The sequence below is a fragment of the Papilio polytes genome, unplaced genomic scaffold (assembly GCF_000836215.1).
Source record: "Papilio polytes unplaced genomic scaffold, Ppol_1.0 DF822845.1, whole genome shotgun sequence".
NCBI classification, from domain to species: domain Eukaryota; kingdom Metazoa; phylum Arthropoda; class Insecta; order Lepidoptera; family Papilionidae; genus Papilio; species Papilio polytes.
Genome location: NW_013526359.1, coordinates 78,285 through 103,232, shown reverse-complemented (window position 1 = coordinate 103,232; position 24,948 = coordinate 78,285). Strand labels below are relative to the sequence as shown.

Genomic DNA, 24,948 nt, shown 5'->3' with positions numbered 1-24,948 from the left:
AGAACGGAGTTAAAGACTGGTCAAAAATTTGCTTGTTCTAACCGAATATGAAGATTCTTTTCATCCTGTGGAATGATTCATTAAGACACCACTGTAACAATAAATAAAATTAAGTGTAATATATTACAAATAACAGTTACTAATTTGAATGTTCTACAGCCCACTACAAATTTTGTAATCTCTATTACTGACTAGCTGCTGCTCGCGATTTCGTGCGCGTGAAATTAAAAAATAATAATAAAAATGTAGCCTGTTACTTATTAGTAACTTACTGCGTTAGCGCGTAGTATTAGTAAAGGTGAAAGAATTAATGAAATTGGCTCAGTACTTATACTTATTTCAATACATACAAAAATACAAATCTTTCCTCTTCATAATATTAAATAAGCAAGACGCTATACACAATTACAACTAATTACTCTTGATTATAAGATGGGTTAATTAAAATAAATCTAAATCCGTCTTTACAAAACATACTTAAAAGCGCTATATAAGTGTTTAGATGAAAGTCCGAGAATGAATAAGGTATTGCTTAGATACAAATTGTGAATACAATAGCCTGAATAAGTAAGCATAGTGAATACATTAAAAATTCAGTTCAGTTTCATGAGCTTTCATAAGCATATCAATTTACTTAAAGAGTGTAGTTCCCCGTTGATATCAACAGATGGCTCCGTGTGCGCACTGCTATGTCAAATTCTCTTTGGTTTGCCGCTGCGCTATTGTATCGATTTTACGTACACACCTCAGTATTTACATGAGCAAAAAATACATAAATGAAAATAATTATAAAAACTATATTTATAGGCGTAAATTAAAACATTCAAATTACTTAAGTTGTGGAAAAATCATATTACAGTTCAATAGTTTTTATTTACTGAGAAAAAAGCTAGGAACGGCTCGAAAGCAAAATAAAACCGAAGTCGCGCGGTGCTGGCAACTCACAAATGTCTATGAATTTGACCCCGAAGCTCGTGTCCGGAGCAGAAGGAGAGTGTGGTGTAGGGCTAGGCCCTTAGTTTTTGATCTTCGTCTGTTAATGTTGTGTAAAATGGGCACATAAGAGGTAATTTCTTTTTATTTAACATAAGTGTTATCAAATAATTGTATTTTAGTGTCCGTCGCGATAAATGCTTGAAATAAAAATATCGTGAACTGACTACGAACGACTTCATCTAAGAATATCGTCAAATGTCGCGCACTGATTATCTTAAACTAACATAATTTAATAGCAGTGTTATTTTTAAATTATTAATGTGAAATATAGGATTGCGAAAACGGGTTTACATTATTTGAAACGGTAATTATTATGTGAATGGAAGGATATAGTTCAATTTCGTAAATGTGAGACAATGGTGTATCGATTATTTTGCGCTAACGAAATGTCATCCCGGTGCCGTAGTGTTAATATTAGAAGTCTATGTTGGTGATCGCGATTGCTATTGTCTAGGCATCTACGTGTTTTAAATTGAGCTTGCTGACATCGAAATTAAGAACTGTGACCGAAATACGCTAAATTAATATTTTCTGTCTTTTAAGGTATGGTAGCTTTCAATTAAAATTAATACAAATGGTGAAAAAGTTAAAACTGTTAATTAATTTTTATTCTTCTTCTTCGTAAGGCTGTAAATACACTTTTAAATTATTTAATTACTTTATACGAGTATACCAACATTTCGGAATATGTCATAGATATTTTTCCACTGGAATTTGTAACAGAAAATAACTTTAATATGAAATCCATCGGCAACTAATAAAAAGAGTATTAAACCGTTTTGTTTTTTTAGTTTTTAATTTTCAAAAAATACACACTTGTACTTGTTTCCCGAACTTTAATCAATTTTAAGTAATATATTTAAAATTCTGATATAGTTTTTTTTTTTTATAAAGAAGGAGATAGTGTTCTTTTCTCATATTTGTATCCTTTTTAGTCATTTTTAAAATTGTCTGGGATGTCTTTTGAACTAAATTTAGGGTAGACAGAGATCGTGATTGTTGAAAAAAAAAGCATTGCTTATGGTAATATTGTCAACATAATTCTGCAATTGAATTAAATTAGATATAGATACGTTCGTATATGTATGATAATTAACGAACATACAAAAATGCGAAACATTAGGCAATTTCTTAAAAGTATGTTATAAAACATATTCTTATTTCTTAACAATATACTTATTTCGCCATGAATACAATTTGAATAACATAGATTAAAATTCTTAACAAAAAAAACCATTTGTCTCTAGAAGTTTTTTTCGTAAGTATGTAGCCGTTTTTTTTAACATACGTAACATATACGAAGATAACAACTAGCTCTGACTGTTAAATAATTATTTTCCTTGTCATTAATTATTCTTTTGACTGTGAAAAGTATGCGGAACGCGACGAGGAAAATGTATTGCACATGCAACTCAATGTTTATTATTTCGTGTTATCTAAAGATACCTAAGGATCTTTTAATCCAATTTAATTCAAGTGTCTTCTTAAAATAACTAAGTATAAATAACGGCGGAAATTACTAATAAAAGTATTGAATTATAGCATTCCAGAATTTAACGGATTCCATGAATTTACACTATTTAATAATTAACGGCATTAATAGTATATGAACTTAAACTAAGCAGGTTCTCTTCGTTGTTTTTTGACTACCATCTCGGGTCTTCTTAATTTTAGTGGTTGTCTTCTTAAGTTTACCTCCGCTGTATGTTATATTAGGTTCGTAATATACGTAAGACTGTATTTTCAAATGCTGGCATTTTGAGTTTATATAGGACATCATCATGTTACAAAAAATGCGATTACGGGATTTTCAGATTTTATCACCTTATTATTTCGAGTAGGTGCAAAATTAAACATTGATTAAAATGTACTTATTTGTAGATATACGTTTCATTACATCCGTTTCTAAAATTATTTATTCGTAAATAACCATTAATTTTGCATTCTTGTTTCAGAGTGTTACAATCATAGGTTCGTGCTCAAAGTGAAAAAGCCGTAAATTACAATTGTTGAAAAGTGAAATATTAGTTTAGAGAAAAATGGCTAATCCTAATCGCGAAAGTGTTAGCACCCGTTTCTCGGACAATTACGACCTTAAAGAGGAACTAGGAAAAGGAGCCTTTTCAATAGTGAGACGTGCCGTTCAAAAATCGACGGGCTATGAATTTGCAGCGAAGATTATTAATACTAAAAAGCTTTCAGCTAGAGATTTCCAGAAACTGGAACGAGAGGCAAGAATTTGTCGAAAATTGCAGCATCCCAATATTGTAAGACTTCATGACTCCATCCAAGAGGAGCATTTTCACTATCTCGTTTTTGATTTAGTGACAGGCGGAGAATTATTTGAAGACATTGTAGCGCGAGAGTTTTATTCTGAAGCTGATGCTTCTCATTGCATTCAGCAGATTTTGGAGTCAGTGCATCACTGTCACCACAACGGCGTGGTCCATAGAGACTTGAAGCCCGAGAATTTATTGCTTGCAAGCAAAGTTAAAGGTGCAGCTGTAAAACTTGCCGATTTCGGTTTAGCTATTGAAGTACAAGGTGATCAACAAGCATGGTTTGGTTTCGCTGGAACTCCTGGTTATTTATCACCAGAAGTTTTAAAGAAAGAACCTTACGGAAAACCTGTAGACATCTGGGCTTGTGGTGTTATTCTGTATATTTTGCTTGTTGGCTATCCCCCGTTTTGGGATGAGGATCAACACCGATTATATGGCCAGATTAAAGCAGGAGCTTATGATTACCCGTCCCCCGAATGGGACACTGTAACACCTGAGGCAAAAAGCCTAATTAACCAAATGTTGACTGTGAACCCAAGCAAGAGAATCACAGCCTCTGAAGCTCTTAAGCATCCATGGATCTGCCACCGCGAACGCGTTGCTTCAGTTATGCACAGACAAGAAACTGTGGACTGCTTGAAGAAGTTCAACGCTCGCCGTAAATTGAAAGGAGCTATTTTAACTACCATGCTTGCAACGCGCAACTTCTCTGGGAAATCAATGGTAAATAAGAAGGGAGATGGATCTCAAGTCAAAGAATCTACTGACAGCAGTACTACTTTGGAAGATGAGGATTTAGATAAAGATAAGAAGGGAGTAGACAGAGCGTGTACGGTAATTTCAAAAGAACACGAAGAAGATGCGCTTACAAAAGCTGATTCATTTGGAAAAGCCCGTGGCGACAGCAACGCTTCTCTTCGTCGTGCGGAAGTGATAAAGGTTACCGAAGTCCTTATAGATGCCGTAAACAACGGTGACTACGATACGTATGCTAAACTTTGTGATCCTAATGTGACTGCATTTGATCCTGATGCACTGGGAAATTTGGTAGAGGGAGTGGAATTCCATAAATTCTTTATAGATAATACTCCAGCACACGTTAAGACAAATACTACCATCCTGAACCCTAGGGTACACTTGCTCGGTGATGATGTAGCCGTGATTGCGTACGTATGTTTAACGCAAAGTGTCGACGCTGAAGGGCGACGTGAAACTCACCAATCGCAGGAAACTCGCATATGGCACAAACGCCACAACAAGTGGATAGCTGTCCACTTCCACCGCTCCTAACTAGTCCCCTCCCATGTCAAGTTGCCACAAATTAAAAGTTCTACAAAGCAAGCGCTGTCTAATGATGTGGCTATCAAAACGATTGTCACTTTTCATGGTGATGACTGAGTGCTCACATCACTCCTATGGCAACAATACAAGATTATATTTGAATCTTAATATCCAATTCCGCTATGAATATTACACGAATTTTATTAGAATTATTTTGTAATCTCAAGGAATTAAGTTAATATTTAGATAAATATCTATGTCAATGTAAACAATTCAACAGCTATTTCCTATGTAATAGTTACATCTCGAACTAAAAAGGCAGTAATGTGGCTAAAATGTGATACCGTTGAAATATTCAGTGCTTGATGCTAGTTGATAACTTGTAGAATGTAAAATAACTCTGATCTCCGCCACAATCGAATATTACCATCGAAAATCTATTAATAATTGACATCAAAGAAATCTCAGGAAATAAACAGATCTGATATATGTGAATCTATGTCATAGGTGAATATGTGAAATGCAGAAATTTTAAACATTTCGAGTTTTTAGCACATTTCTCAATAAGTCTCTCTACATTTTTAACTATGGATGTTTTGTCGTGCTTAAAAAGGGTGTTCTATTTGTTATTGAATACCTAGTTAATAAGACTTAAGAATCATTGCTGCAGTTATTGGCACTACATGTTGCAATGCTAAGACATATTTAGTAGTACTAAAATAAAACTATAGAATATACTATTAGTTCTCCTCTACTATCTAATATTAGCTAGTGCGGATTTGTTATAATGTTTTTAAGTGAATTATATCAATTTTGTCAATTTTTAGATTTAAATCCTGTTATTTCTGCTTGAATAAAAAACAGGTCCTTTATATGATAGTAATAAACATCTCATATCTTTTGAATATCATTGATTTCGCAATAATATTTTAAAAAATACTTAAGATAACTTTGAATTTTGTGTGGCATTTTGTACTTATATATTTTATTGTGAAGAAGCTGTGTGTCATTAATATTAAATGATTTTAGTAAATAATGTAATACTTTTGATGATTCGCTTGTGGAAATGCTATGCCAATGCTTACTGATAACTCATTATTTATTAGAAGTGTAATTAGATATATAAAAAAATTATCGTTTTTTTACAAGTTTTATAAATACTTTAGCATAGTTAGCAAAACTTAATTTTAGTAATCCTGAATTGTTGTAAATTATACAGTGAATTGTGAACCAATGACACACCAGTGATCATAGTGAGATAAAATGCAGTGAAATCCAGAGTACATAGTTGTGCCATCTTTGAAATTAGTGCCAATAACTGTAAAAACTAAAATTTATTCTAGTCTTTATTGTTACGCATACATATATTTAGTATTAATCAATGTTTTTAAAATTAATTTTATTATACATGCATACTGTATGTACATAGATATATTCATTTGCACATTATTTGTTTGAGTGTTTTAAACTTCGGTTTTGCTTTTAAAGATATTTATTTTTATTTTACTAATGTTATATACGTAATCATAATTTCTGTGTATTTTCAAACTAGATTTAAACATATTAATACTTAATTGTTTTGTTAAGAGCTATTATGAACACCAGAACTAATGTAAATGGTCCATTATTGGTAAAACAATAGTTTAATTAAAGCCAGCAAAGTACTTTATATCAGTACTTTTGTAAGGTAATAACAACATTATCAGACTACCAGCTTCTTTATATATCAAACCTTCATAGTACATAATTGTGTTAGCTAATTATGGTTAATCAACTTATCTGACAAACTAATTGTATGGTTAAAAATTAAGGTTAAAAGTGTTTACAGAGTTTTAAGTATTATGATTTTTGTTGTTCTAGGTTGTTAACAATCAGTATTTTATTTGTTATTTCAGATTAATATATATGAAGATATTTTATCAACTACCCTACATGTTACATCTTTATTATTTGTGACAGAAAATTTTATAGATAAATCCTACAATTCAGATAAAATAATTGTTGTATTAGATGCACAAATATTATAAGTTTCTTTTTAATATTTGTCAATCGTTTTATAATTATGTTCTTATATCATTACATATGTATTTTGTCTTCCCTCATTGATGTTTTAAATGTACACAATGATTTAAGGGAATAATTATGAACCAATTTCGAGTATCTAAATTTTACTATTTTGAAATTTTAGAAAGCAGCTCTCCACATATATTATAGCACATTTTCCTGTTTGCATGCACTTTACCTCGCTGGCTTTTAAATTTAGGGGAGCTTTTTTTAAAGTAACATTTAAATGTTTGTCTATTGGCTGAATTTTATTAATAAATACAATAATTGTTCCATACTAAAATAAGTTTTTATTAAAAAATATGCTGATTCCGATATCCTCTGACATTTTAAGACGAAACTAAGATATTTGAATATAGTTGCTATTGAAACTTGGGAAGGACGCAATTCATTCTGCTTAATAAATAGTAAAAGTAATGGTTGTACAACAAAGTAAAAAGTCAAGTTGAATTTAAAGATTGAGATGATCTAGAACAGATTTTTTCATAGACCATATTATGACATTGGGCTAAATTTGCTTAAACAATCAATAACCAATGCAAAAAGTTATCAAAATGGCAGACAGTGTTCTCTCAACTTAGACCAGAATAATAGGATATTTTGGCTAGTCTATAAAAATCTGTTTGCATCCAGATAAATGTGTACTTATGTTCCTTCAATATACCATTGAAAGACACTTTTGATCAATGTAATGCACTTTATTAAACTGTGCTTCAAATGGTTAAGTATATTTAGAAAAATACTTATATAGTAAGGGTGCAGTGCAATATGGTATTCAGATGTCTAATTTAGATCTGTTTCTGTTACATTTATTTCAATGTAGTAATATTTTTCCTATTTAAAACAATCTCGGCTAGAATTGGCCTTGTATGAATTATTTGAAACATAATACATTCAGTGTTGTGTGAACATAAGAGTTTTTTCAATAAAACATCAAGTGGTACTTAAGTCACAGAAATTATTGAATGAAAATATATGAATAATTTTCATTTTTCTTAAATAAATTATCTAGTGTATGTCATACTTTACTGCACCTCATTAAATATAAATTTTCTCTATTATAATGAAAGCTATTTATAGCAAAATTTTTAAATGTGAAGGTGTAGCTGTATTAAAGATTTGTCAATATATTTGTCTGCAATATAATTTCTCAAACCTCTGCATTGCCGATTATCATGTAACTCTAAAATAAAGTTCTTTTGATCTTATTCTTATTATTGTTGTTTATTTATCTCTCACATATAGAGTTAATTACATAATTATCATTTATTTATTTCTAAATTGTTTTTTTAATATTGTTCTAACAATGTACGGTATGTGAGTGTATTAAGGACAGGGAGGTGATATGAACCATGTTTCTTTCTTTCAATCTTCTTAGGATATGCCACCCCTATCTTTTTAAAGTTAAAAATAACTATTCATTGTCAAGTGTAATGGAAAAATAACAAGCACACAAATATATCAAAATTAAATCTATTTAAAATCACTACATTCCTTAAAATGCTTAGAAATATATATTTAATTACATTAAATTACTTTTTATATTACAATATTATACAAATATAAAATTTCTATTTAAATCTAAATTCAAAATATATTAAGCATCAATTCTACTATATTAAAGTAAAACATACCTCTATGTCAAAATAAATTCAATGATTTAATTTTTGTATGAACTCCTTTACATCCATCTTGTGAGACATTAAAATTTTTCATAACCATATCAATATCTACATTTAAAACCAATCTTTGTTCTAATTCATCTTTAATACATTGCTTTAAAACATCTTCAGTTAATGGCAAATATTGTATAAAATATTTTGAAGCATTAATAATATTAAAATCTTGTTGTAAATTTGTCAAAAAATCAATGCAGTCAACTAACTCATTTGATGTATCACAGGTATATACAAATATTATTGTTACATTGCTTTTTAGATTCTCAGTCTTTTCTATAATATCATTAACTATAGATGTCATATGTTTGTCCCCAGGATTCAAATCATCTACAATAATAAACCATTTCTCACAAAAAACTAAACCTACCTTTATCTCAGTTGTAAACTTATCTACAAAACTCGGCATTGTGTAATGATATACATTTGAAAATCTTAATAACTTTTCAAGTAAAATTGAAATTGTTAGTGTTTTTCCCACACCTGTCCCTCCATATAAAATTAAGATCTTGCGACTTGTATTAGCTTCTAAAGCCTGTATCACAGTTTGTACAGCTTTCGATTGACCATGAACTTTGGAAGACAAGGCATCTTTTAACAATATCGTGTTGATCTCACGACAACATTCAAAGTTAACCACTTTGTAGTATAAAATTGCTGTAATTATGCTTCCAATAATAAACCCTACTAAATAAATATTAGATTTCAATAATGTCCTTTTATGTTTTTGTGCAGGCATATCTATATGGAATTTCTTTATTCCTTGAGAGTCTGTTTTTGTAATAGGAGTTTCAGTATTTTCTTCTTTAATTTCATTATAAGATATATCCATTGCAGCGTAGGAATTTGCACTTGAATCTATATCCATAGGTTCGTAGTCTAAATTATTCATTATGTAAAAATGTTAGAGAACAAATAAAATTGAATTGAATCTTTTACTAGTACTACTTTTTGGAGTTTAAAAAAGTTATTTTGCAACGACTCTTTTTATTTTGACATTTTTTGACAAATCGTCAAAATTGCCAACTAAAAAATATCACACTTCAGCTCCAAAATACATGGCTGATACCCTATGATATAAGGCTTTTCAGTCCGTTATTGTGTTAAAATAATTCCGAGTATTATATTTTTCGAGACCACATTAATCAACAGGATTTTCTGGAAACCAATTATCATTTTTTTTTAACAAGAACACGAGTAATTACTACAACTTTGGGTAGAACTTTGAAAGAACAGTGGTAACCCTGGAAATAGTGGTAACTATTCAAATAACTACCAAAACCAATTTGCAATCTGTGGTAAATTGTAAGTAAAAATTCTGATAAATTATTTACTGGTGTGCGGATGGTTAGGACGACGTTATTTTCGAAATGAATACGAAGAATGATGGCTCGAATCAGGATTGTAAATTTACCCCACCAACTAAACCTAAAAAAGTGAGAAATCCGTTTGATAAAGCCTTAATAGAGAGGTTACACAAACCGATTTGTAGGTGAGTATTGAAGTTTTGATACAGTTCATAAAAATTGTCTTCAGTAATAGTATTCGTTGTACAAATTTATATTTTACAGTCCTGGTATGTGTAAGATATACAAAAAGAAAAATACTGGGTGCTTTAAATGGGACATAGACCAAGCATCTACTTTAGTACCTGCTGATATCGTTGCTTGTAACAGTCAATTTGAACCATCGCCAGATCCTATGTTAGAAAAGATTGCTGAAGAAGCATCCGACAGGTATGTTGAAGTTCTATATTGCCAGAAAAATATGAATTCATCTTTAGATGAACCAATTCATGGCATTGATAAGTTGTCAGATAGGCTATACCAACATTATTGCTTGACCAACACCCACAGGTATAATGAAATTGACAAAGGGGAACATAAGTTGGTTGGTTCATGATCACCTCAAGACTTACAATAACTAATTGCTAAAAACATTTGTCATAAAATTTATCATTTAAAGTCAGTTCTAAACTGTTTGTGGCAAATAGTAGGAAAGATTAAAGTGTAGAAGTGATTTACCATAGTCTAAAAAAAATGGTGCAGCCATGTAACACAGATGTTTAATGGCATGATATTTTATGCTAACTACTAACAAATCTTGATTATACACGACACTGTTTTGAGTTGATATTTAACCATATGAACTCAAATACATTATAACAATATTCCATATGTAAAAATAAAATGTGTTTTAGATTTTTTTCACAAGAGTTGGTGGTCCCTAGTCCACTTGAAACATCAAAAAAAGTCAAGCCACTGTTGAAAAAAACACCTAACACCAGTGTTCTAGGAAACAGTTTAAACTCATATGTGACTAAAAAAGATGGTAAGTTGCATCAAAATATAAGTAAAACAAATAATGTATAGACATTTTTTTTATTGTGTAATTATTTCAGTTTCAGTGCAAACAGTTCTCAGTCTTCCAAAAAACCTACCTCATGAAGTTGAAGAAATTTTGCAAAATTTTTGTACATACACACAGGTGACAATATATTAACATATTAAATTTTTTTTTGTTCTCTATAAAATACTATGATTTTTATTCCAGGACCAGAATGTATCTGGTGATTATGTCATTACTGCGAACGATTCATTACGGAGACAGCTGTTCTTTGAAGAGCATAGTGATACTGAACATTATGATTCCGAGGTGACTGATGATGAAGTGCAACAAGAAACTCGTCCACCATCCAGTTATGAAACTCATTCTCCAATAGTCATCAGTCCTGATTTGGTATATTTATGAAAACATTTTTATGATTATTACTGCTAGATTAAAATTTTAACCTAGTTAGTAGTAGGTCTTTGTAAAAATTTTTTATGAAAAATTCTTCCTATGGTGTTAAATTAAAAAATGACAGAGTTCAAAATATTAAAAACATTGTAAGCAATTTCCATTATAAACTATGAATACATATGGTTAATAGTTCTAAATTATTAAGTGTTGATCTTTGATTAAAAATGTATTTCATATATTTAACCAACTACCAAAAAGGTGGTTCTTAAATTATCTAAATTTTTTTAGAGCCAAGATTTAGTGACGAAAGGTTTAAAACGGACATTTGGCACTCCATTAAATAAAGGTAATTTAAGAAGCAATAAGGCTTGTTTCCGCAACAAGGCGTTAGATGTTGTTGATTTTGGTGAGCCATGCTTCAGTCCGATAGAATTTCGAACACCAAAGAGAATGGATCAAGAATCTGCTACTTCATCATCTCTCGCTTCAGCCTCCATATCACCAGTAAATAAACCATCCAGTGATGAAGAGGTAAGTTTAATTAAATGTTTGTGTTAAATGTTTTTATTATAAATAAAGAGGTTTTATTATTTAAAAAAAATGTATATAGTGACTTAATTGTTTGAAATAGAGAAAAAACATATTATTACATAACTTTTCTTCGGCTTCATCGATTGGAATTAAAAAATAACTTTTTCTAGTAATAAATATAGCCTATGTTACTTAGTGATAATGTAGCTTTCTAAGGGCCAAACGATTTTTTAAAATTGGTTCAACAGTTTTGAGTTTATTTGTTTCATAAAAATACAAAATTTTACTATAAAATATTAGTGTAGATTACATCCTGCAATGAATAGTACTAGCATACCTATTGTATGTACAATTAGAAAATCAGTACAAATTTTAGGCCACTCCATTGTCCACTGGTAGAAAGTTTTAAAATTTAACCATCATTTACTTACAGAAAAATGCATTCACATCACCTGAGTCCGATACAATGGCCACTTGCCTTGACTGCATTATACCAGAGCCAGACCGACAAAAGCAATATCCGTGCTTCTGTAAAATATCAACAAATAAGTTGAGTTTGAAACGCAGTGCTTCCTTAAAAGACTCACCGACTAAAGCGAGAAGGGGCTCTAACTTATCTATGGAGAAACGCAGTCTCAGTATGTCGAGTCTCAATCGCAGTCGCTCTGTACAGAAGCTTGATTTTAGTATGGACATGAGTATTGATGGATCAATTCATAATTGCTCACAAGGTATGGATAGAGTAGTTTTTTTCATCTTAATTAATACTAAGTTTTATAGGAACAGCTCTCAGAAGCCTAATTTCAATTTGTTTGTGTATGTTTTTTTTGTCTATTTGATTGTAGTTAAATTGTAAAAAAAATAACAAAACTACAGAAATAAATAAACACTTTAGATTTTTTAAACTTGTTTAAATGTATTTTATGCATGTCTTATTGCCTTTCATAAAGAATACAGTTTTGTAAGTAAAAAAAAAATAAAATTTTCAGAAGATTCAGAGAATGTGCAAACACAAAGTGCCCAAGAAGCTTGGTCTATAGTAGAGGACTCTAGTATTAAAAATCTAGTGAATTTCAAGGAACAATCATGTGATATACAATCTTCCACTAAGCTAGATAGTGCTAAATTACATATACTAGAAGAAACGCCTATAAAAGGCAAAAGTAAACACAGTGTTCTATCACATGAAATTAGTAAAATTCGCGGCTTTGTTACAACAAGCCCTTCACATATGTCTCTAGATAATAGCTTAGATAGTTCAGAAAATTCCCTAAGTCTCGAAGATAAGAAAATAGACTTTAACAATGTTGATCTCAAATTTTTGACTGAAGATATCTCTCAATTTAACTATACCACTCAAAACGCAACAACCGTTGGCGAAAGTTCGTGTAGCTTTAAGAGAATCGATAGTGGTTTTAACGAGAACACGTTCTACGCGAACGCATCTAGTTACTACGAAAGTGCTATTAAACCATCGGAATTAACTGTTACCGAAACATCTAAGAATATAAATAATTCCGCTTTGAAAGAAATCTCCAATGTTACTTGGATGAGAGTTGACAGCGGCTTCAAAGATGAAACATCAACAGATAGTACACAGTTTTTTACCTCTGACAATTCTAATTCCAAATTCACCGGTTTTCGTTTTACCGAAGCGAAGATACAAGATAAAGAAAATGTTGACAGTTTTGTGCACGCTATTAACAAAAATGCACTCTTAATGTCTGATATTTTTACTGAAGATATGAAATTGAACTGCAACTCGTCATCCACTCCATCAAAGAATAAGTCAAGGAAGGTTAATTCTTAGTAGTTCGAATTTTTTTATTATTATTTTTAAGTTATTAATGTAGTTAATGTAATTGATTAATACTCATGAGGCCTTTACATACCACATGAAATTGACAAATACGTAAAATGTTTTAAAAATAACATTTAAATATTTTGGACTGAGAGAAAAACTCATTGCTTTGACAAAAAGAAAAAAAATGTCCGTTTAAATCTCTATTGAGAGATGTATTTAAAAATGAATTTTAATAAAAACTTTAGAATTGTTTACACTTTTCAGACTTTATATGTAAAGGCCTTATTTTTTATTTAATTATTTTGGCTAATGTATGAATTTTATATTCTTATTTTGTTATTGGAAACTTTCCCGTACGTCTTATAAAAACACGTAAACGGTGACTTATCGTAATTAGTTAAATATTTTTGACTAGTTCATTATTGTGAACTATTTTATGAAGTCCTGTCTTTAAGCTATTATGGCTATAAATTATTCATTTTTTTTATTTTCGAGGCGAATAAAATTTTGTAATGTTTAAGACTGAACTAAATAAAATGCATTTAGTAGAATATTAGAATACTTCGCCAATTTGACATATGGATTTTGACAATTATTAAAGTAAATTAAGGATTTTTTTATTAATTTTTATTACTCTTAAAATGGGTCGTTTATGTATTGACTGCCATAATTTCTTTTAAGCATAATTTTACATAATGTATGTTACGTTCGTAATAAAATTGAAACATTCATGTAGTTTTTCTTTTGTTATAAATATATCTAAAAACTCCCCGAAAGTCATGATTACCAATTACTAGCTGTTGCTCTCGACTTTGTCCGCGTGAAATTAAAAAATATAATAAAAAAACGTAGCCTATGTTACTTAGGGATTACCTTTCTAACGACAAAAGATTTTTTAATGTCAGCCAAGTAGGTCTTGAATTATTTCAATGCATACAAAAATACAAATCTTTTCTCTATAGTGCTAGTATATATTTTTGATTTTATTCTCATGTTTCAAATTTCATTTTTTTTTTACTTTCACTAACCAAATAAAAAATGCTAAATACTTAATTGCTATCGCGCAAATAAAACCTTGTCTCTGAATTTAATTAAATGTTTTTGTTTTTTTAAACAGCGTAAATAACGTTTACAGATAAACAATAATTTCAATCGAGTGTAACTATCTTTATTTATTGTTTAGTCAATTAGCGAAATGCGCCGAGTGCAATATGTCGTGTCGGGTGCTTGTGCCCGCGCCGACCAGACTGCTCGTGCGTCAATCGTTTTTAATAAATAACCAAATGATAACGTTCTAACCTCTCTTATCTACGCATCCCGGAACGTCTGCGAACCAAAGGCAATGCGGATCTATTGAATAATCTATATTTATAGAAATATATTTATCTTTTGTCTGTATGTAAATGCTCTATTAATTTGGCACTAATGTAAAGGATTTCGAGGACATAGAAATTTGATCTTTGTATGCACACAAAATGATCGAAAATAAAAAACAAAAATCGCATAATAACAGGTCTTTGAATAATTTAATCTCATCGTAATGAAAAATCTATTAAATAATGAAATTTGTATTTTCTACCACAATTGTTCCAATTTCATACAAATGTATACGCAAACGTATGTGTTTGTTCATATAAAGCTACAAGCACCGACGTTTATCATTACACTGCCATTCGATCTGTTAGCAACCAGCTGTACAGTCCGGGTCATACTACGTTCATCGTATTTCATTAGTTCATTTCATAGAATTCCTCGATAATAGTGACGTATCGTTTGAGCGGATTTCAGCCAGTCTCAAAGTTCCGTTAGCGCTGGCAAGAGGTAAAAAAAGTAAAAAGAAAAAAAAAGTGATTCAGTGACGATGTATAACAGAACAAGTGCGACTTTAATGCTGCAAACAATTATGGTGTTAATGGATAAACAGAATACAACGGACGTGACACATTTCCCTACAAACTTTTTCGGTTAGTTTTTACCTTCTTTTTTAATCTAACGACAAACAATTTTGTTGCAAATAGCAGTAAACGTTTAAAGTGGTCAATTAAAAGATGTATTTAAGATTGCGGTAAGTAAACGTTTATTTAAAAAAAGTGTCCTGTGTTCGTTAGTTTTGAATTTGCTTTGACTTTATTCCAGTTCCTTTACTTATAAAATATTTATATGTAAAAGTGTGACAAATTGAATTTACTATTTTACGATATTTTTGTGGTAATTTTATTAATAGGTTTTTCTTTCCTAAGAGGATGCAGAACTGGAGAGGTGTTACGGTGTCTATGGTTGCTTCTCGAAGGCTTATCCATGGACAGAAAACCGCCCTGATAACTACTTTCCTGCGCCACCAGACTCCTTGGGAGTCAGGTAAGTTTTTTAAAGATTTTTTCACCTGATAATCTTCACATACTTAAATAAAAAGCATATGTGATCTTGTTAAAGTAGGCAAATGTAATTTTTCAATTTGATATGGACTTGACTTCTTGATTAGAAGACAATATCTACTTATTCACTTATATTCTTACCTTTATTTACTCGTTTAGTAATCAGTCACTCAAAATAGCCTTCAGTTAAGAAATGTGAAATATAACAATCCGATTAGAGTTAGTAATGACTTCAATCATAGTCGCTTTCGTATCATCAATTCCCGGTTCTTATCCTACACCCTAGGGCCGGCGCAAAAAGTTTTCGTGCTCCAGGTTAATCTATCTACCGTCATCTAAATCGTGATGCCTTAACCATATCATGTTTCACGCTATGGTGGGTGTGGTATGGATATCTATCTATCTCTCTTCAGCCCTAGCTGAAATAGAGAAGAGGTAGGCCTCTTTCGGTGTACTTCCACACTCTTAAAGTTCTTTGTTATTCATTATTAATTGAATCTCACTGGGGAAATCACAGTGTAAAACAGTAATCAATTTTCCTTAAGTAAAATAAACCATGAATGTTAAGCTTCTGGTATTCTACTAAATACTTCTGAATATTTTAAATTTAACCTTCTATGTTATTAAGCTACATATATGTAGATTTATATCAACAAATTCAGAAAATTTTGATTTTTTACCATCCAATAATTTTGGGTTACAAAGTCCCTACACTTCCATATCTATTAATATAAATTTAATCGGTATTCTATAAATAAAGTGCTTCATCTTACGGATATTATTCGAGTTATAAATTTTATAGCTCTTGGTGTAATTTAAATAGCTTCGTAACTTATACCTCGCTTGAGAAGTCAATATCGCTCACGAGGGCCATCAAACTTCTCAACTCGACCGAATACTCTCCGCGGTGTTACTATAAGGGTCAGTGGTTAACCAGTGGGTGTATAAAGTTTATGGATTCACGAATATTATCACCTAATAAACTAGTATTCTATGTAAATATTGTATTCGTCAAATGTTATTCTGTACTTCAGTAAATAACTAATATTATAAATGTGAGTTTGCAGCCTAAAGGGCTGAACGGATTTCAATGAAATTTGGTATAGATGTAGAGGATAGTGTGGAAGAACACAGACTACGCACTTTTTTTAAAATCCTAAGCGGACAAAGTCGCGGGCGAAAGCTGGATAAAATAAAAATTACATACATTAAACAAGAAAGATCGTCTACAGATGAAAGTAACTATTCTAAAAGATACATTATCTATTAGTGCAGGTTACGTATGACCGATGTTATTAATTTTATCCTAGCATAAGCCTTGTTAAAAGAAATATTAATGAATCACTTTTCGACTAATACTTTTAATAATAAAAATAGGTAAATGATTTTTTTGTGAAATATTTCATTTTAAGATTGCATTGTGAACATTACAATCTAATTTAAATAATTGGAATGCAACTTATTGATTTTATTAAATAGCACAGAGCACAGATTATTAAAAGTGGGTGTGTTCGAAAACAAATACATTATTGTTTGCCAATATTCGACAAGATAAGGTCCATATCTAAATGTTTTCTTACTACGATTTAACGAGGCTCAAAGTTTAATTAGCAAGATCCGCTTCTTGTTTATATCGCATAATTTATATGTCACACTTAATAAGAGTTATCAGGGTAAATTCCAACTGTTTCATTATTATTTACATTTGTTACGACCACGAGGATTTTTTTGTAATCGGTTGAGATAGTTGCCAGGTTTATTTTGATAATAAAAAAAATTGAACTATTTATTAAAACATTACTAAATATCTCCAAGATGTAAGCTTGATGTCACACTGAAATATTATACAGAGTCCAAATAGTTTTGTGATTTATTTTAATTAATTGAAAAGAATAATCACTTAGAAAGTAAACAATCCGACATGAATGCGGAACATAAATTAAATTACTTTGTAACTAACATTTAACGATAAATCATAGTAAATAATTAAGGTCTGCAAGATAAAGTCGGGGGCTCGTCCGTGACATCGGCCCATTGTTGGCCAAGACAACATATTTACGATCGACATGACGTATTTATCATTATTTAGATAAACAAGTTATTTTTGTTGCAATATATTCCTTTAATGAACACGCGCCGCAAAGGGTCTGTTGACCTTTGGACAGTCGGCCGGCCCGACGCGTGGGTAGACCGATAATACATTTCGTAAGTTCGGTATCACTAAAAAATGGGGAATACAACAAAAAATCGCGCATAGTAAAATTAATGCCAAGTTAAGTGAAACTCTTTTATAATTTTTTTTAGATATGCAGTATTTACAAGACGAAATAGAAAAATACCATTGCTATTACAAGCGCATGATAGCGAGAAAATTAAAAATGCAAACATAGATCCCAGAGGACCGTTCTATTTGATATCTCATGGATTCCTTGATGGTGGACACAAAATATGGGTAAGATTCTTTGCAATTCGATCAACAATAATATTTGCTTGAAGCAATTACACAAAAAAATCATCTATGGATTTTGAGACACTAAAGTAGATCCTTATTTTAGATTTCCTATCCTAAATCTTCCTGTTAACACTTATTCAAGGTATTATTTCCACAGGTACAAAATATGGCAAACGCTCTCTTGAGCTTAGAAGGCAATGAGGCGGCTACAGTGATGGTCGTAGATTGGCGGAAAGGTTCCCAGCCTCCGTACGGGCAGGCCGTTGCTAATATACGACTGATTGGCGCAATGACCGCGCATGTTGTGCATACTTTATATGTTAGTATTTTTAAACAATTAATACGATACTAGCGATATTAAACACGCTGTGCTAGAGATCCCGCCAGGATGGCGCGCTATTTTAATACGTCTGACATTGACAGCTGTCAAATAGTGACGGGACGTTTATGCCTTCTAGTGCAGCACCAATCCTACAGCAAAGTAATAAGTTTCTTCTTAAGAATATGTTATATTTATACTTAGACAATTATATTTTATAGTAATATTACAAATGCGAAAGTTTAGATGGGTGGATGGATGTTTGTTAAAGTTTGTAGCCTAAACGGCTGAACGGATTTCGATGAAATTTGGCATAGATGTAGAATATAGCCTGTAAGAACGCGTAGGCTACATGCATTTGCTTTTTTTTTAATTCCACGCGGGCGAAAGCTAATGTATAATATATGCCATAATACTTAATAAGAACCGTTAATGTATATTGGATTGATATTTTTGCATTTTCAGGAAGTACTGGGTTTGACCAATTTGGACAATTTTCACTTTATCGGGCATTCTCTGGGCGCTCACTTGGCTGGGTACTGCGGTCATACATTACAAAAGGTTAGTATTTAATTCACATTATAGTAGACATGTCTGTTAAAAGAGCGTTGGTCACATAAATGCTATATTAAGGGCCTGTCTCACCAAATTGTAAATTGTCTGATATTACTACGTGTAAAATGTGTTATGGAAATATCGGATTTTGTTACCTTATATGACAGTGACGTCATTTTATACTGTCTGGGCTTATATCAGCCAGTGGTGGGATAGGCCCTAAGTGTATTAATCTATAATTTCTATCAATATACGCAGCATTTAAAAGAGTTTATGATAGCAATATTTCCTATCTTACTAATATTATAAATGCGAAAGTTTAGATGGATGGATGATTGTTACTACGTTCCTCCGAATCAGCTCAACGGATCATAGTTTTCTTGAAAATTTCAAACCAAATTTCACCGGGATCTGTTCAGCAGTTTGGTCTACAAACTCTAACATCGATCAGTTTAGATAGATATCTAAACTTTCGCATTTAAAACATTAGTAACATAGTAATATTAACTTTATTCATTTATATTATTCTTTATATTACTATGTATTTATTACAATTTCAGCAATTCAACTTGAAGTTGGGGCGTATAACGGGCCTGGACCCCGCGGCGCCGTACTTCAGCCAAACGGTGACGTTGGTGCGCCTCGACCGCTCCGACGCCAAGTACGTCGATGTGCTGCACACCAACGCTATGCCGCTATACTTCTCAGGTATAGACAGACAATATAATCCGCTTCCCCTTTAGGATGTCGTTGAACTCTCTTGAGCTCAAGAAATTATTCAATTTCTTGATGTTTTGTCATGTTTTTAACCAAGATTTTTTTTAGGAATTTATGATTATGTGTTACGGTCACAACAACTAAAGATATTAAAAAATTGTGAAACTGAGATTTATTTAATAACTAGCGGTCGCCCGCGATATCGTCAGGGCGGAATTAAAAAAAAAACTTATTAGTTTGTGTTCCTCCAGACTATGTTCTATATCTTGTCAAATTTTCATCGAGATCAGTTCAGCCGTGTAGGCGATAAACTCCAAACATCCATGTAAACTTTTATATTTATAATATTACTACAATTACTAAGATATGTCATGATTTAGTATGCTTACCTTTTACATTTATAACCCTCATTTGCAATACAATTACTTGAAAGGACATTAATACCGTAATAATGTAATTAAATTAAACACTCAGGCCCCCCGTTAGAATGGTGCGCTATTCCAATACGTCTGACATTGACAGCTGTCTGATAGGGACGTGACGTATAAGCCAATAATCTAGTGTTGCGCCAATCCTGTTGCAGTACAGATTTTCTTCTTAACATTACATGTAACTAATTCTTTATCCTCAGGTTTCGGTATATCAGAAGCAATAGGAGACGTGGACTTTTACCCCAACGGCGGGTCTACACAGCCGGGCTGTGCGGGCACGGGCGGAGGGCCGGGTCCCGCCGGCGCAGACATGTACACGCAGCTCAGCAAGCTCGTCAGCTGCAGCCACGAGCGCAGCTACGACCTGTTCACAGAATCCATCACCTCGCCATGCCCCTTCATGGCGGTCCAGTGCCCTTCATACGAGGTATCCTTCAGTTATCTAGTGTCAATCGGGACCGTGCTAGCGCAACACTAGATCATTGGCATACACGTCCGTCACTATGGCAGCTGTCAATGTTAATGAGAAGTATCAATTACTAGGGGTTGCTCGCAACTTCGTCCACGTGACAATAAAGAATAGTAAAAAGTATAGCCTTAGTTATTCAGCTATAACGTAGCTTTTTAATGTTGAACTTTTAAAATTGCCCAATTAGTTTTTATTAGTTATTTCAATACATACAAAAATCCAGAAATACAAATGTTTATAATATTACCGAAGTAGATTTAAGTTGTTACGTTATAATCTAAAACTAGTAAGTTTTAGAACTTAGAGTAACGATACAATCAATTTTTTTCCTACGACTTTGTGTACGTATCATTAAATAACTTAGTAAGTAGCCTATGTTTCAGACAATGATCTACGTGCCAAAATATCGACATACGTTGTAACAGATATCCATCCATTATCTTCACTTTTTTTTCTAGTTAATAATTTATGTGAATTTCAATAGCTATAATGTGATGTATAATTTTAACAGGCGTTTCTAGCCGGTAACTGCACGACGTGCGACAGCAAGCATTACTGCATCCCCATGGGATACTACTCCTACACATTCTACAAGCGGCTGCAGGCGCGCGGCCTGCTCGACTCTCGCTCGCACATCACGCTATACTCTATGACGGGAGATTCTAGACCATACTGCAGTAAGTTCTATTTTACATTTCCTCAAAGGTCGACAACGCATTTTTAATTCCTCTGGTGTTGCCGCCGTTTACCCTCTTCTCTTATATATATAAAAATTATTTAAAGTCATTATTAAAGAATGTTACTTAATTCATAGTTTTACTACTGAAAAAGCAAATATTCGTAGAGAATACGATAAATATATAGACAATATCCAAAGTTTACTCTTTCTGAGTACCATCTGGGGAGAGTTACTCTTTGATAAATAAAATTACAGTCGCGGTTTTAACTGTAATGTTCGTAAAAACGGAGATTTTTTTACCTTGATTGGGTTGTATGAACTCCTGACATTTCAGCACAGTTACGCTATTTACTGGTTGACTGAAAATATTTATTTCTCGTTAAGAAACCCTTGTCTTACAGGCATTAAAATTTCAATTTCTTGTTGATTTTAGAAGATAAAACATTTTTGTTCGTTGCTTTAAAAACGTCTTCTCACATTTTTTTAATATTATAAACTAGCTTTCGCTCGCGACTCCGTCCCCGTGGTATTAAAAAAAACAAAAGTGATTAGCCTATGTGTTCTCCCAGACTATCTTCTACATCGATACCAAATTTCATCGAGATCCGTTCAGCCGTTTAGGCTACAAACCCTAACATCCATCCATCTATCCATCTAAACTTTCGCATTTATAATATTATATATTTTGCATTTATAATAGTATGAAGTATGATGTGAAATTTTGGTCGAGGTTGAAGCCTAAACGGCTGAACGGGTTTTTATGAAATATGGTATAGCCTGGAAGAACATATAAAGCTAATTACTTTTATTTTAATTTGGAGTCGCGGGCTAAAGCTAGTAAGACATAATCTTTAGCTAGAGACATCAACTAATAACTTCTATTAATAAAAACTTGTAATGATATTAAACTGTATTTTACAGAGGTGCACTACAAGATAACACTAAAGGTGTCAAATTCAACGGAGAGCAGAGTGCACGGGCCCGACGTGGGCAGGATCTCAGTGGTGCTGCTCGACAAGAACAACACCAAGAGTGATCACAAGTTCATTGATGATGAACAGTAAGTTTTTGCAATTACTCTTTGGACAAAAAAAATATCAAAAAAATATAACCTAAAAAATCGCTACGCTTAGTTGTTAAAAAGTAGATGCATCGCCAATTATTGTTTCTTTTTTAAATAATATGGTATAAATTAAAAAAAAAACTTACTAATATCATAAATGCGAAAGTTTAGATAGATAGATGGATGGAAATTTGTTAGATTTTGAAACCTAAACGGCTGAACGGATCTGGATGAAATTTGCCATTGATGTAGAGCATAGACTGAGAGATCACAGGCAGAATCGTGGAAGAAAACTAGTATTTTAATAAAAGCAAACAATAATAATTATAACAATGTCTACTGAAAAAAAACCTACCATTTTTTATAAATACATAAAAAAATAGTAATTCAAATTTTGTTGCTTATGGAAAATAATTAAAGCACGTTTTCTTAATTTAAGGAAATATTACAAACCTGGTGATGTAGAAACAAAGATGGTGCCGTTCAAGGACACGGGCCACCCGCCCATGTCGGTCATTGTGGAATGGAAATACGAAACTAATTTGTTCAACCCTATGACATGGAGGTTGCTCAAATCGCCCAGTATTTACATCGAGTATATGAAAATATCTTCCATTGAATATAACACTGAGTGAGTTTTACTATATTTAATTATAAAAAAATTTACTTAACCTATGAAGGCATCTAAAACTTGAACCTTAAACCATTAGCATACGTATTGGAGGATGTTACTGTTGTCTCATTTAGAACGATAAATATTTTTTATTTAATTTATCACAAATACTTTGTTAGCCCTCTTGGTGGAATTGCTTCATAATTTAAATTGCTTATACAATTAAGATTTATGCTTTTTCTTACAGCATCACCGTGTGCCCGAAGATGAAAAAACCAGTTATCGCGAGCTTACAAACCGTAATGAAAACTAAATATTGCGGGTTTTCCAAATAGCTACAGAGAATTCCTTATTCATTTTTCCCTTTCAAGTCTCTGACAATATGCTATCGTCAAAATTTGCAAATTGTCGAAAAAGTATTCAAATAGTATTTATTAAATTGTAGCGAAGAGAAAATGTAATTATAAAAATTTAAATTTGATTTAGTCTTAATAGTGTATTAAAATAGCTTTAAGATGAAATTTTGTTATGTTGATTATTTTTAAATAAAGTTATTTTGATACTCGTTTTTCTTTTCCTATTGCGACCATTACCTCTGCTACCATTGGTAACAATTGTAGTAGGAACCTGAGGAGCAAACTACTAAACTAAGAACTAACTGACTAACCTTTAAAATCTTTAGTGTGTTTACCAATCCTAAAAAAACAAATTTTAAATAAATCATCAATAAAACAAATACATGCAGGCTTATCAGATTATTGTTTATTTTGCGAACCATATCGCCAATCGAAATAGATTTAAACCATTTTCTATGACATCATTGCTCAGCGACAGAAAAATGTTTCTTAGGAAAAATTAAGGGCCGTGAACCAAACAGTTTGAATATTGCGGGTAACCGGATGCATTATGCGCCCGCAAAGGAGGGTAGTTTTGAAATCCCCTGCAGTTCGGTCGGGAGCGTGCCTGCGGAGAGGAGTGCAAGAGAAAGAGTCTTGCAAGCAGTCAAACGAGTCAAGGAAGTGCGAGCACAAAGGCTCCTCCGACATCTCAAAGACAACGGGCGTGTAATTTTTCTTGTCAACGAGATCGTGTTAAAATTCGATTTTTTAGCGTTTTTCGTTTTCTTTCGTTCATTTCGTTTAGAACTACAAATGTGAATATGGGTGCATCGTTGGCGCCTATAGACTTGACAGAACTTGACTCGAACACCGAGGGAGTCCAGGCACCTATAGGCGGTGAGACGAGCATCGAATAGGTAAGAACCACATTATCCTCCATTGTTCCCTTTACTCTAAGGATAAGTTGCGCCGGGGAACCCGAAGCCGTCTCGTACGGTCAGTCCGTTTAAAAGAAATTAATTTAATGATCTGTCACTAAAACATTAAATAGCAAGGTAGCAAATACATTTATAATCTGTACTAGATGCTGTGTTGCCAATGCTACGACAATTGCCGTGTTCTACGACTTTCAGCATTTCATGCCAACAAATTACAAAATCTACGGTCTACGGCAGATTCTACGGGTTTTCTAAAAATCTACAGTAATTCATTGTTTTCCTTCAATGAAATCATTTTTAAATGGCCTTTGAATGAAAATTGAATCATTGACCGACAGTAAATTATAACGGAAATCACAAAATTTAAATGTTTTTCTTTAGGTTTAAATCTTGTGATTTAAGAAACAAAGAGGGACAATTTCAACGCCTTTTTTGATGTTAAAGTAGTAATATTTAGCTAACGCAAAAACTTTTTCGAATAAATCTATTGATACAACCACGGCGTTTTACACAATTCACACGCCCGGGTAAAAATTAGGCGTGAGTCGTTACGTCATTTTCGAGAAACGTAACGAAACTAGTGATTTGTTCGGTGTCACATGTTTCAAAACTAGTGATTTTTG

At 32.2% G+C, this 24,948-nt stretch overlaps 4 protein-coding genes across 4 annotated transcripts; 3 read left to right on the top strand and 1 right to left on the bottom strand.

Annotated features, from left to right (window-relative positions):
• The first annotated feature begins 959 nt into the window (after positions 1 to 959).
• On the top strand, positions 960 to 7,831 carry LOC106105520 (calcium/calmodulin-dependent protein kinase type II alpha chain). The gene is made up of 2 exons (XM_013285886.1): positions 960 to 1,066; positions 2,954 to 7,831. The coding sequence occupies exon 2, from the start codon at positions 3,036 to 3,038 to the stop codon at positions 4,566 to 4,568; it is 1,533 nt and encodes a 510-aa protein (XP_013141340.1). The 5' UTR covers positions 960 to 1,066; positions 2,954 to 3,035; the 3' UTR covers positions 4,569 to 7,831.
• Positions 7,832 to 8,232: 401 nt separating this feature from the next.
• On the bottom strand, positions 8,233 to 9,280 carry LOC106105392. The gene has a single exon (XM_013285686.1). It carries the CDS (start codon positions 9,189 to 9,191, stop codon positions 8,265 to 8,267), a length of 927 nt encoding a protein of 308 aa, XP_013141140.1. The 5' UTR covers positions 9,192 to 9,280; the 3' UTR covers positions 8,233 to 8,264.
• A 300-nt stretch (positions 9,281 to 9,580) lies between these two features.
• On the top strand, positions 9,581 to 14,107 carry LOC106105599. The gene is made up of 8 exons (XM_013286007.1): positions 9,581 to 9,791; positions 9,871 to 10,035; positions 10,500 to 10,630; positions 10,701 to 10,786; positions 10,853 to 11,038; positions 11,330 to 11,572; positions 12,006 to 12,303; positions 12,562 to 14,107. The coding sequence occupies exons 1-8, from the start codon at positions 9,670 to 9,672 to the stop codon at positions 13,380 to 13,382; spliced, it is 2,052 nt and encodes a 683-aa protein (XP_013141461.1). The 5' UTR covers positions 9,581 to 9,669; the 3' UTR covers positions 13,383 to 14,107.
• An 842-nt stretch (positions 14,108 to 14,949) lies between these two features.
• Positions 14,950 to 23,612, top strand: LOC106105571 (pancreatic lipase-related protein 2). The gene is made up of 11 exons (XM_013285967.1): positions 14,950 to 15,340; positions 15,617 to 15,734; positions 18,056 to 18,203; positions 18,361 to 18,522; positions 18,988 to 19,083; positions 19,638 to 19,785; positions 20,426 to 20,652; positions 21,206 to 21,371; positions 22,295 to 22,433; positions 22,876 to 23,067; positions 23,297 to 23,612. The coding sequence occupies exons 1-11, from the start codon at positions 15,238 to 15,240 to the stop codon at positions 23,382 to 23,384; spliced, it is 1,587 nt and encodes a 528-aa protein (XP_013141421.1). The 5' UTR covers positions 14,950 to 15,237; the 3' UTR covers positions 23,385 to 23,612.
• Positions 23,613 to 24,948: the final 1,336 nt, after the last annotated feature.

What these genes read in the sequence shown, in the direction of transcription:
- LOC106105520 (XM_013285886.1), top strand. Translation starts at nt 3,036, where the DNA reads ATGGCTAATCCTAATCGCGAAAGTGTTAGCACCCGTTTCTCGGACAAT.
- LOC106105392 (XM_013285686.1), bottom strand. Translation starts at nt 9,191, where the DNA reads ATGAATAATTTAGACTACGAACCTATGGATATAGATTCAAGTGCAAAT.
- LOC106105599 (XM_013286007.1), top strand. Translation starts at nt 9,670, where the DNA reads ATGAATACGAAGAATGATGGCTCGAATCAGGATTGTAAATTTACCCCA. An exon ending in ATATGTGACTAAAAAAGATG is followed by an intron (nt 10,631 to 10,700) that starts GTAAGTTGCATC and finishes TAATTATTTCAG; the next exon opens with TTTCAGTGCAAACAGTTCTC. An exon ending in AACCATCCAGTGATGAAGAG is followed by an intron (nt 11,573 to 12,005) that starts GTAAGTTTAATT and finishes ATTTACTTACAG; the next exon opens with AAAAATGCATTCACATCACC.
- LOC106105571 (XM_013285967.1), top strand. Translation starts at nt 15,238, where the DNA reads ATGTATAACAGAACAAGTGCGACTTTAATGCTGCAAACAATTATGGTG. An exon ending in TTTCCCTACAAACTTTTTCG is followed by an intron (nt 15,341 to 15,616) that starts GTTAGTTTTTAC and finishes TTCTTTCCTAAG; the next exon opens with AGGATGCAGAACTGGAGAGG. An exon ending in TCCAGTGCCCTTCATACGAG is followed by an intron (nt 20,653 to 21,205) that starts GTATCCTTCAGT and finishes TAATTTTAACAG; the next exon opens with GCGTTTCTAGCCGGTAACTG.